The sequence below is a fragment of the Nycticebus coucang genome, chromosome 2, assembly GCF_027406575.1.
Source record: "Nycticebus coucang isolate mNycCou1 chromosome 2, mNycCou1.pri, whole genome shotgun sequence".
NCBI lineage: Eukaryota > Metazoa > Chordata > Mammalia > Primates > Lorisidae > Nycticebus > Nycticebus coucang.
The window spans coordinates 12,276,684-12,289,447 of record NC_069781.1 but is presented as its reverse complement, the minus strand read 5'-3'; the positions used below and the strand labels follow the sequence as shown (position 1 = coordinate 12,289,447).

The 12,764-nt window shown below is 40.4% G+C and overlaps 1 protein-coding gene across 1 annotated transcript in view; it reads right to left on the bottom strand.

Moving 5' to 3' along the window:
• Positions 1–12,764, bottom strand: part of SCAI (suppressor of cancer cell invasion) — a 187,022-nt gene that overhangs the window by 12,552 nt on the left and 161,706 nt on the right. The window contains exons 15-17 of the mRNA XM_053562531.1: positions 4,980–5,052; positions 1,056–1,229; positions 756–856 (exon numbers count right to left, since the gene is read on the bottom strand). Coding sequence (XP_053418506.1) covers positions 756–856; positions 1,056–1,229; positions 4,980–5,052 — 348 coding nt within the window. The remainder of the gene's footprint in view (positions 1–755; positions 857–1,055; positions 1,230–4,979; positions 5,053–12,764) is intronic.

Genomic DNA, 12,764 nt, shown 5'->3' with positions numbered 1-12,764 from the left:
GCGCCGCCCAAAACATCCTACTTCTTTTTTTTTTTTTTTTTTTGTAGAGACAGAGTCTCACTTTATGGCCCTCAGTAGAGTGCCATGGCCTCACACAGCTCACAGCAACCTCCAACTCCTGGGCTTAAGCGATTCTCTTGCCTCAGCCTCCCGAGTAGCTGGGACTACAGGCGCCCGCCACAACGCCCGGCTATTTTTTGGTTGCAGTTTGGCCGGGGCAGGGTTTGAACCCGCCACCCTCGGTATATGGGGCCGGCGCCTTACCGACTGAGCCACAGGCGCCGCCCAACATCCTACTTCTTATTCTTTTTTTTTTTTTTATTTTTGGCCGGGGCTGGGCTTGAACCTGCCACCTCCGGCATATGGGACCGGCGCCCTACCCGTTGAGCCACAGGCACCGCCCAACATCCTACTTCTTAAATAGGGTGCTAGACACTTACATGTGTCTAATACTTCACATATTCATTTGTAAACATTATTTTAGATTTATTTAAACTCTATTTAATATATGTAAAATATAATTCATGATTCTTAAATACATAAAATTGGTCTTCAATAATGTTCCTGGCCAGGCACAGTGGCTCATGCTTATAATACCAGCACTTTGGGGGGCCAAGGAGGGAAGATAGCTTGAGCCCAAGAGTTCAAGGTTACAGTGAGCTATAATCATGCCACTGCACTCTAGCCTGTATGACAGAGCAAGACCCTGTCTCCAAAAAGCAATAAATAAACAAATAATAATACTCTTTACCTACCCGAAAAATCTTGTGCATCCTCATGGTGGCTGAACAAAAGATAAATCTTGTGAGAAGCAAGCGAAGAAATTCATCTCCAAAAAACTGGAGAAATGCCTGATCTGCAAAAAAGGAGAAAGGTGACAGTAAAAGGATGCTTAAATGGAGATTACATTTAAAGAGAAGGAAATTTCAGGAAAGTCTTCTCAACTTTCCTGCCTGGGACAAATACCTTTAAAAATTCACACAATTTAAAATATGTAACCATCTTAAGCCACTATAGTACATTGTGTTAAGTGTGCAGTTAGATTAGGAGGGTACCTATTGAACGTGAATGGGTCAGTAGCTGGGCAATATCACGGTTGATTTTTCGAAGATATTCTTGACACTTTTCCCACAGGCCTCTACGCATGCTTGACAATCCAGAGACAAATAGGAAGGCCATTAGAGGATTGTTCAAAAAGAGAGTGAAGAGGCTACCTCGTTGAGATTGATCTGTAATAACAAACGTCATATATATATATATATAGACAACAGTTTTGCAAAAAATAAGGGATACATATGAGGAACATTTTAATATGCTGATAATATACAAAATTAAAAAAATTAAATTAAAAAAATTAAATTTATCATTAAATCATAATTCAACAATGTAGACTGTACACGAAGCTACCAAAAAATAAAAAAAAAAACACTAGGTATGTTGCTTTCTGCTGAACAAACGTAAGAGAGCCTCGTAAACTTAAGAGAAAGGGAAAATGCATATTCCTGTTTTTTTTTTTTTTTTACCACAAATGGACAAATCTCATCCAAATGTAGCAAGTGTTGGATTACAGACTATTGATGATGGACTTCTCTGATGTGTACTAGAATTGCCAATAGTTTTCATTTTCCTTTGTTAGTTGTTCTTTTTCTGCTTATCACTTACATATGAGTGTTATCTTTCTTTCTTTTTTTTTGCCCCTACTGATTCCTAATTCTCCCTCTGCAGTCTAGATTGAATTCCTTAGGCCTACTACAGTTGGTACTGCACACTTAAAGTGTGAGTGTAAAATAAGCACTGGATTTCAAAACCTTGGTACAAGAAGATAAATTGTAAACATTACTTGCATCTGTTTCTTTTTACGTTCTTCTTTTCCTCTCCCATTCCCCGCTTTTTACTTTAAATTTGGGCACTAGAAAATTATAAATTACAGATGTGAGGGTGGCGCCTGTGGCTCAGTGGGCAGGGCGCTGGCCCCATATACAGAGGGTGGCGAATTCAAACCCGGCCCGGGCCAAACTACAACAAAAAAATAGCTGGGCCTTGTGGCGGACAGCTGTAGTCCAAGCTACCTGGGAATCTGAGGCAAGAGAATCGCCTAAGCCCAGGAGTTGGAGGTTGCTATGAGCTGTGTGACGCCACGGCACTCTACCATGGGTGATACAGTAAAACTCTGTCTCTACAAAAAAAAAAAAAAAAAAAAAATTACAGATATGATTCACACTATATTTTTATTGTACAGCATTGCTCTAGATTACTATATTTAATCCAACTCTCAAAGACACATCAAACTCAATGAGTCAACAACTTAAATTCTTTCCCTTTTTGTTCTTTACAAATATGTGTCTCAACAAGTAGCATTTTAGCCAGAAACCTGGAAGTCTATTTCTGCACCCCATCAGTCCATCGCCATGTCCCAATGGTTCTATTAGCTTGGTATCTTTTGAAGCCAGTTACTGTCCTAGCTCCAGCCATCACCACCTATTTCCATCCATGTCCTACCCCAACTTGTTCTGCGAGAGATTAACTGAATGCTCTTCCATGCACTCCTCTGTTTAAAATCTTTTGATGGTACAAGTTAAGTATCCCTTATGTAAAATGCTTGGATCTAGAGTGTGTTAGATTCTGAATTTTGGAATATTTGCACATACATAATGAGATATCCTGGGGATAGGCCCCAAGTCTAAACATGAAATTTATTTGTCTCATATATACCTGATCTGTATTGCCTTAAAGTAATTTTATCCAATTCTTTGTGCATAAAACAAAGTTTGTATTAAATAATTATGTGTGGAATTTTCACATTTAGCAGCATATTAGCATGGAAAAAGTTTCAAATTCTGAAGGATTTCAGATTTTGGATTTTTTGATTAGGGATGTTGATCCCATACGCCATTGTCCTCCACTTAAATTGTTCAACAAATCTTAAAAGCTTTATTGTAACTCAGACACACAATTCCAAATTCAGCCTTTTACCTAGAAGGAACTACTTTAATTTTTTTCAAAAGCTCTTTTATCTCAGGACCACAGCACATGCAAATTCTCTGCAGGAACACTCCAGCTCAGTCCATTTCCCCATTTAATTCTACATGTTCTCAGAATGCACTTCGGGCATCTCCTCATCTCCTTCCATCGCCTCATATGCCGGTTAGTTCCCCAGACATGTTCCTGTGTACCTTCCTGTGAAAAACTTATAGTAACTGCCTGTAACTGTTTACCTATAAACCTATTTGACATTTCACTCTGTGAGAAACATAACTGTTTTTCAGGTCAGAGTGCTATTTCCAGTGTCTAGCACAGTACCTGACAAATGTCAAATAAATCTTTGCTGAATGAATGACCTGAGTCTTGGCTAATGAGAGAACCATAGGGTTTAGATTCCAAAAGTGCAGGAACTTTCTGTGACATTCCAGTTACTTACAGATCTGCTAGTTTTATACCCATGCGGAGGGCCAACCCCTTATGCAGAGGTGAGTAGCAAAAATGCCTAAACCCAAAATGTTTCTCACAAAAGAATCTTGAATCTGCTTATGTAATTGAATAATACATTTAATGTGTTAGAGGCCTAAGCTTTATAGCACAAAGATAGGATACTGGACTAAAAAAGGTTAAAGACATGTATTACAACTAAGCATATAGCTATAATGAAAGCACATATTGAGTACTTACTATGTACCCAGCATTACTCTAGGAGGTAGGTATTATTATTTCCATTTGATAGACGAAGAAACTGAGGCACGGAATGGCTGAGTAACTTCCCAAAGTCATACAGCTAGTAAGAGGCCAAATTGCTATTCAAATTCAGTTAGTTTGCCTCTCAAGTCTGTGTTTTTCTTCTTTATATAACAAGTCTTTTAGACCAAACAATCTTGATATTAATTCATGTGACCATGCAATTTTAAGTAAAACTCCATCACAATAGGACAGATTGATAGCAAAAAGTACTCAAGTAATTGGATAGGATTACATTCTTACAGAAATGCTAAGAAACAAGAAAACAAAATCCTCAAAGCAGGAGAATTTTACCGTTGTTTGAAGGTAAGTTCTATCTCTTAGTAATTTGACTTTTGAATACATGAACCTAATATTTCTACATATGTTTCTCTGTTGAACAGTAGAACTTACCTTAAAACAACGGTGAAAGTCTCCAGCTTCTCTCAGGCATTCAAATGCTGACCATCACTTCCTGTGTCAAACTATGTCAGCAGACAGGACTTCTGGTTGGGAAGTAGCAGTAAAATGCCATCTCCCACAGAGAGACATCAGCACTATTCACAGCCAGGGAAATAGCGAAACAGTGACAAGTACTGCTAAAACAGGGTCAAGGATTGTTTAGTATTTTACCTACTAAAATATGACTGGGAGTTAGAATTAGATTTTATATGTTACTAATTAAGGATAAATTGTTAAGACAAAAAGTCTTTCAATTCTCAGCTATTAGAAAAATGGCCAAAACACTAACCTCTCTCTCTAGAAGCCTTAGAAGAGGGTCTTTTATTTAATGAATATAGCAAGGTACAAATGTAAATAAAAGAAATCCTTTAAAGTTGTTTTAGTTAGGTTATCCTAATTTGTAGGCATAGGCCGAGAAGTTTCCGAGACTAGCAATTTATAGTCTTAAAAGATACCTAAAATATGTCACCAAATAAATATACAGGAAGGAAATCATGCTATACAGATATGACAAGCATATCAAACTCCTGTAAAACAAATTTTAAAATTTACAAATCATGTGTTCCCCTACAGCAAGGGAAAAAACAGCTCTTTCTCAAGGATGAATTATCTCAAAACCCAGTGGTAGTACATTGAGGAAGTCTGGTTGTTGGCAAGGTTTCTGGGTATTTCAGAGTGACACTTGCCATATAAATACCACAAATCCATATATGACAATTATGAGAGGGATAAACAAAGATCAGTATTATTGAAACGCAGGTAGTGTTTATCTGCAACCTACGGGTAAAATAGATAATGATTGTACATACCTTGTAAAGCCTTTGGATATGCTGTAGGAGAAAGCAAGCAGACCAGTGGCTGTCCAAACAAGTTTGTGAAATTCTGTAATAAATTAAGAATTTAAAACTTTTATTAAAGATTTGGCCAAAGATAGTAATTTTCCAAAGCACATCTTTGCTGTATAGATTGACCCCTTTAACTCATAAGCAGATATAGAAACATCAATAACAGCGGAAATGACTACCAGCCACACATAACTATGTGCATAATAGGCTTTCTTTCTTTCTTTGTTTTTTTTTGAGACCCAGTCTTACTTTGTTGCCCTCAGTGGAGTGCTGGTGGCATCACAGCTCATAGCAACCTCAAACTCTTAGGCTCTAGGGATTCCCTTGCCTCAGCCTCCCAATTAGCTGAGACTACAGGTGTCCGGCATAACACCCAGCTATTTGTAGAGAAAAGGTCCCATTTGGGCTCAGGCTGGTCTTGAACCTGGGTGCTCAGGCAATCCACCCGCCTCAGCCCTCCCAGAGTACTGGGATTACAGATATGAGCCACCATGCCTGGCCCATAATAGGCTTTCTTAAAGGCTCTCACTTAAAATAGTATTTATTAACTATGAATTTTTTAAAATAAAGGCATGTAAATGACTGTAGTGCTGTAGGGAGAGGTTTTGTGGAGGCCTTTCCAGGATCTAGGATCTGGCTGAGAATTAAGTTGACACTCAAACAAACTAGAGTGCTCTTTGCATAATAAAAGACATTATTTCCCTAAAGGCAGATCTACATGGGAAATAAAATCATAAACTGTCTGGCAAAGGAAAAGGAAAATGAAAACTTTTTTTGAGACAGAGTGTCACTATGTCCCCCTGGGTAGAGTGCTGTGGCATCACAGCTCACAGCAACCTCAAACTCTTGGGCTTAAGCGATTCTCTTGCCTCAGCCTCCCAAGTAGCTGAGACTACGGGCACCTGCCATAACGCCTGGCTTTTTTTTGGTTGCAGTTGTCATTGTTGTTTAGCAGGCCTGGGCTGGGTTCAAACCCGTCAGCCTCGATGTATGCAGCCAGTACCCTACTCACTGAGCTACAGATATGGAGCCAAGAAAACTATTTTTTTTTTTTTTTTGGAGACAGGGTCTCACTATGTCGCCCTGGGTAGAGTATTGTGGCGTCACAGCTCACAGCAACCTCAAACTCTTGGGCTTAAGCGATTCTCTTGCCTCAGCCTCCCAAGTAGCTGGTACTACGGGCACCTGCCACAATGCCCGGCTATGAAAACTCTTTAATAGTAAACGTAATAAATGAATAAACAAAAGTAACTTTATAATACTCTTAAGTGATAAAAATGAAGACTTGAACAAATAGAAAGACATAACTATGTTCTTAGAGATAAATTCATTCCAAAATGTTATTATACTAGGCTAGGTGCAGTGGCTCATGTGTGTAATCCCAGCAGTTGGGAGGCCAAGGCAGGTGGGTTGCCTGAGCTCACAAGTTCCAGACCAGTCTGAGCTACAATAAGACCCCCATCTCTAAAAATAGCCAGGTGTTGTGGCGGGTGCCTGTAGTCCCAGCTACTGGGGAGACTGACAGAAGAGAACTCTTGAGTCTAAGAGTTTGAGGTTGCTGTGGGCTCTGACACCACGGCTCTCTATCGGAGGTGACAAAGTGAGACCTGTCTCAAAAGATAAATAAATAAATAAAACATTATTATACTAATGTATTAAAACATAAACAAACTTGAATAAAAACAGCCACAGACTATTTTCACCTGTAAATTGAAATAGGTAATTCTAAAGTTCATATGGAAAAATTATATTAGCCACAAAACTTCTAGAAAAAAGCAAAAAAGGGAATTAGACTCATCAGATATTGAAAGATACTTTAAAACTTCAGTAATTAAAAATGCCTGGCACTGGCATAGAGTAGGCAGAAAGATGGGTATAGGATGAATTAGACTCTAAAACATTTAGGATGTCTGTGTATATATGATAAAGATGACAGCTTAAGCTCAGTGCCCGTAGCTCAGCAGTTAGGGCGCCAACCACATACACTGGGGCTGCTGGCTTGAATGGGCCCAAGCCTGCTAAACAACAATGACAACTATACAACAACAACAAAACAATAGCTGGGCATAACCAAAGAGTTAGACGTTGCTATGAGCTGTGACATCACAGCACTCTACTGAGGGCAACATAGTGAGACTCTGTCTCAAAAAAAAAGACAGCTCAAACTGGTCAAAAAACTAGGTACCCACCATGTAGGAAATAGGTGGCAGGCACCATACTTCATGCCATACACTAGGATAAATTCCATTTATATCAAAGATTTAAATTTAAAAATTAAACAACAAAAGTGGTGAAAAAAATAGATATAATAGTTATTTTTGTGACCTAGAAGACCTTCCTAACTATTATGATTACCCATAACTAATAGGTACATAAAAATTGAAAGCTTGTTCATAGCAAAAACATATAGCAAAAACAAAATCAAAAGCCAAATAAGGAACTAAGGAAAATGAAGTAGAACCTCTGTAAGTTGACTACCAAAGGGACTGTAACAACTGGTCAACATAAGGAACTGGGCCAATCACATTCATAGGTTCATGTGGTGCATGTCTAGTCTATGAAAATTAGGTCAACTTAAGGAGGTGGTCAAGGTTGGGAGGTGGTCCTCTATGGAGATTATTATATTTGAAACCTCACATTACAAAGGATTAATCTCCTTAAAACATAAAGAGCTTCTCTAAAGCAGTAAGAAAAAAACTGGGAAGGAGTGGATAAAATGGGGATGGTTAAGAGGTTTAAAAAAAATAGAATGAGTAAGATCTAGTATTTGAATTTGGTAACACAATAGGGTGACTATACTTAATAACAATATATTGTATATTTAAAAATAAAAAGTGGAATTGTAATGTTAACACAAAGAAATGTAAATATTTGAAGGGATAGAGACTCAAAATTACCCTGATTTGATTATTACACACTGTATGTCTTATATCAAAACATCATATGTATCCCAAAAATATATACAACTGTTATGCATCCATAATAAATATTTAAAATTTTTTAAGAAAAAAACTCATCGAGGGCAGTGCCCATAGTTCATTGAGTAGAGCGCTGGCTACGTATAGGGAGGCTGGTGGGTACGAACTTGGCCCGGGCCAGCTAAACAACAATGACAACTGCAATCACAAATCTCTGGGCATTGTGGCAGGCACCTGTAGTCCCAGCTGCTTAGGAGGCTGAGACAAGAGAATCGCTTAAGCCCAAGAGTTTGAGGTTACTGTCAGCTGTGACACCAGGGCATTCTACCCAGGGTCACAGCTTGAGACTCTGTCTCAAAAGAAAAAAAAAAAAAAAAGAACCCATTGACGCAATAAAAAATAGGTGGAAAATAACAGAACTCACAGAAAAAGGAATGTAATTGGTTTAAGTACATGAAAAGATGCCCAACCTTACTGATAATAAGATAAATAGAATCAAAGCCAAGCTATAATAAAACATCACTTTTAAACTTATCAGTTTAGCAAACTTTCCCAAAGTTTGAGAATATACATTGTTGACAAGAATATAGGGAAACACTGCTGTAGATGGCAGGAGTATAAATTGGCACAAACAGGCTGGGCACGATGGCTCATGCCTGTAATCCTAGCATTTTGGGAGGCTGAGGTGGGAGGTTCTCTTGAGCCCAGTAGTTTGAGATCAGCCTCAGAAACATAGTAAGACCCTGTCTCTACAAAAAAGAAAGAAAGAAAGAAAGAAAAAATTAGCCCCGCATGGTGATATACACTTATGGTCCTAATTACTTAGGAGGCTGAGGCAGAAGGATCATTTAGGCAGGAGGATCATTTTTGCAGGAGTTTCAGGTTGCAGTGAGCTATGATGATGCCATTGCATTCTAGCCTGGGAAACACAGTGAGACTCTTGTCTCAAGAAAGAAAAAGAAGAAAAAAAAACAAAAAACGCTAGGAATTTTCCCTAGCCCACGAAATAATCTAAGTCCAAAGTTATCCCTTGTAGCATTTTAGTAACAGTGAAAGAATGGAAACAACCAAATGAAAAACAATACAGGATTGGCAGAATAAATTATGCTACAGTTATAGCTCACAGTAACCTCAAAGTCTTGGGCTCAAGTGATTCTCTTGCCTTAGCCTCCCGAGTAGCTGGGATTACAGGCGCCTACCACAAGGCCCAGCTATTTTTAGAGACAGGGTCTGGCTCTGGCTCAGGCTGGTCTTGAACCTGTGAGCTTAGACAATCCACCTGCCTTGGCCTCCCAGAGTGCTAGGATTACAGGTGAGAGCCACTGCACCTAGCCAATATGTTCTTCATGAACAGATATGAAAGGTAGCCAGCATTTCTTAGGAAATGAAAAATGTTAGATATTTGTTTAGGCTTGTATAGGTATTTAAAATTTTTTTCTAGAAGGGTAAACAAGAGGCTTGGTGCCTGTAGCACAGTGGTTATGGCGCCAGCCACATACACCAAGGCTGGCGGATTCGAACCCGGTCTGGGCCAGCTAAACAATGACAACTGCAATAAAAAACAGCCGGGCGTTGTGGTGGGCACCTGTAGTCCCAGCTACTTGGGAGGCTGAGGTAAGAGAATTGCTTAAGCCCAAGAGTTTGAGGTTGCTGTGAGCTGTGATGCCACAGCATTCTACCGAGGGCGACATAATGAGACCTCTGTCTCAAGAAAAAAAAAAAATAAGGGTAAACAAGAAACACACAACAGTGACAACCCACAGGAAGAGGTGAGAACTTAGTGAATTGGGTAGGGGCAAGAGATTTCATAATATGCCTTTTTGAAATATTGATTTTGCAACTTTGTCAATGTAATACCAACATCAAAAATGTTAAACAATTGGCTCAGCCCCTGTAGCTCAGAGGTTAGGGCGCCAGCTACATACACCAGAGCTAGTGGGTTCGAATACAGTCCAGGCCTGCCAAAAAACAATGACAACTACAACCAAAATATAGCCAGGCATTGTGGCAGGGACCTATAGTCCCAGCTACTTGGGAGGCTGAGGCAAGAGAATCGCTTAAGCCCCAGGGTTTGAGGTTGCTGTGAGCTGTGATGCCATGGCACTCTACCCAGGGCGACATAGTGAGACTTTGTCTCAAAAAAATAAATGTTAAATAAGGCCAGGTGTGGTGGCTTATGCCTATAATCCTAGCACTCTGGAGGCCAAGGCAGGTGGATCACCTAAGCTCAGAAGTTCAAGTGAGACCCCGTTTCCACTAAAAATTGAAAAACTAGCCGGGCATTGTGACAGACACCTGCAGTCCCTAGCTACTAGAGAGGCTGAGGCAAGAGGATCACTTCAGACCAAGAATATGAGGTTGCTGTGAGAGATGATACCATGGCACTCTACCCAGCGGGACAGAATGAAACCATCTCAGAAAAGAAAATAAACTAATGATTAAGATAAATTAGGAAGCACTCATCGGATAAGGCAGATTGAGACATGCTTTCATAATGCAGAGATGACCTTAGGGATCTTTGGCCACGCTGACGTTGCTCATTGATGGTGTTAAAATGAACTTTATTGTTATTTATTTCCTAACTTTTTTTTTTTTTTTTTTGAGACAGTCTCACTTTGTCACCCTTGGTAGAATGCCGTGGAGTCACAACTCACAGCAACCTCCAACTCCTGGGCTTAGGCGATTCGCTTGACTCAGCTTCCAGAGTAGCTGGGACCAAAGGTGCCTGCCACAATGCCCGGCCTCGAACCTGCTACCCTCAGTATATGGGGCTGATGCCCTACCCACTGAGCCACAGGCAGTGCCCAGCTTCTCCTTTTTCTTTGCTTTCCTTGCTAACCAACTACTCTCTTCCAAATTTTTTTTTAATTAAATCATAGCTGTGTACACTAATGCAATCGTGGGATACAATGTGCTGGTTTTATATACCATTTGCAATGTTTTCATCAAACTGGTTAACATAGCCTTCACGGCATTTTTTTAGTTATTGTGTTAAGAAATTTATATTCATAGCTGGGCGTTGTGGCGGGCGCCTGTAGTCCCAGCTACTCGGGAGGCTGAGGCAAGAGAATCTCTTAAGCCCAGGAGTTGGAGGTTGCTGTGAGCTGTGTGAGGCCATGGCACTCTACCAAGGGCCATAAAGTGAGACTCTGTCTCTACAAAAAAATAAATAAATAAATTTATATTCTACACCTAGTAAGTTTCACATGTACCCTTGTAAGATGCACCGTAGGTGTGGTCTCACCAATCACTTTCCCCGCACCCATCCTCCCCCATTTTTCTTTTTTTTTTTGCTTTGTTTAAATACTGTGTAGAGATGACTGCCATCCTTTGAAAGGTCTGCTTACAAGGCTGGTCTTTGGCTGGCTTCTGGGGACACTGACTGGGGAGAGCTCCAATCATTAACAGAACTGACAAAGAGTGGCTCACTCTGCCTGTACCGCTTATGCAAACAAGATGTTTATGCTGAATACTTGCTTTCCTTCTGGGCATCTGGCATTTTGGTATGAGCCAGGCAGAGTGCCTGTGTGATCAGTTCCCAATAGAAGCCTTTATCACTGAATCCCTAATGAGCTTCCCTGGTAAACAAGATTTAATGTGAGTTGTCACAAATTGTTTGGGGAATTAAGTACATCCTTACGAGACTCCACTGGGAGAGGACCCTTGGAAATTTGCACCTGCGTTTCTCCGAGCTTCACCACACATCCCTCATTCCTCTGCTGCGTTTTGCTCTGCATCCTTTTACTGCAATAAATGTTACCAGTATGACTATAAGCTGAGTCTGTGACTCTTCCTAGCAAATCACTGAACCTGGGGGTTATCTTAGGGACCTCCAACACAGATATGTTAATACCATCTTCCAGATTATAATGAAATTTTAGACCTGGGAAATAGTTTCTTCAAGGTGCTTTACATGTCTCTGCTCTGATCCATTCAGTAATTAACTTTATAGTTCAATTCCCATAGGATAGTCTTATCATCTTTATTTGCAAGTTTTTTTTGTTAGTACTAAGTTTATTTATTGCCTCAAGGTCTGAACACTGGATCCAGTCCAGGACAGTAGGGCTGTGTGGTGCCTCTGGTGTCTGTCTCTGCCTCCTGAAGCCCTTTGCAATCTCCAGAAGGCTCAGCCTGCAGTCTCAGGAAAAGGGTAGATTCACAGAAGACTGTGGGAGAGATAAAACACTCTGTGTCATCTGCAATTTTCCACAGCTTGTAGGAAATAAATAAATAAAAGAAGCCACCATGTTCTGGCCTCAGGGAATTAACAGTGCTGCTGGTGATGATGTTCCCATTGTGTGCCTTCCACACCTTCATCTCCCTCACAGATCTGGATCCTGCTCTTGTTCTAAGGACATATCACATTCTTTTTTTTCTTCTCTGAGAATGGTATTTAGACCTTCAATTTTGAAACCAAATTGGATTCTTGACTCTAGAACCCCAATTTCTTCAGCAAGTTGTTATCTGAACTCAATCCCAGGGTAAGGGTCTTTCGCAAACACCTGGATGAGAATGTGTAACTGCATGGGACTGTAGGAGGTACGACACCGTCTGGTTTCTCCTCTTTGCTTCTCTTCTTTTTTTTTTTCTTTTTCTTTTGTAGAGACAGAGTCTCACTGTACCGCCCTCGGTAGAGTGCCGTGGCGTCACACGGCTCACAGCAACCTCTTACTCCTGGGCTTACGCGATTCTCTTGCCTCAGCCTCCCGAGCAGCTGGGACTACAGCGCCCGCCACAACGCCCGGCTATTTTTTTTTTTGTTGCAATTTGGCCGGGGCTGGGTTTGAACCTGCCACCCTCGGCATATGGGGCCGGCGCCCTACTCACTGAG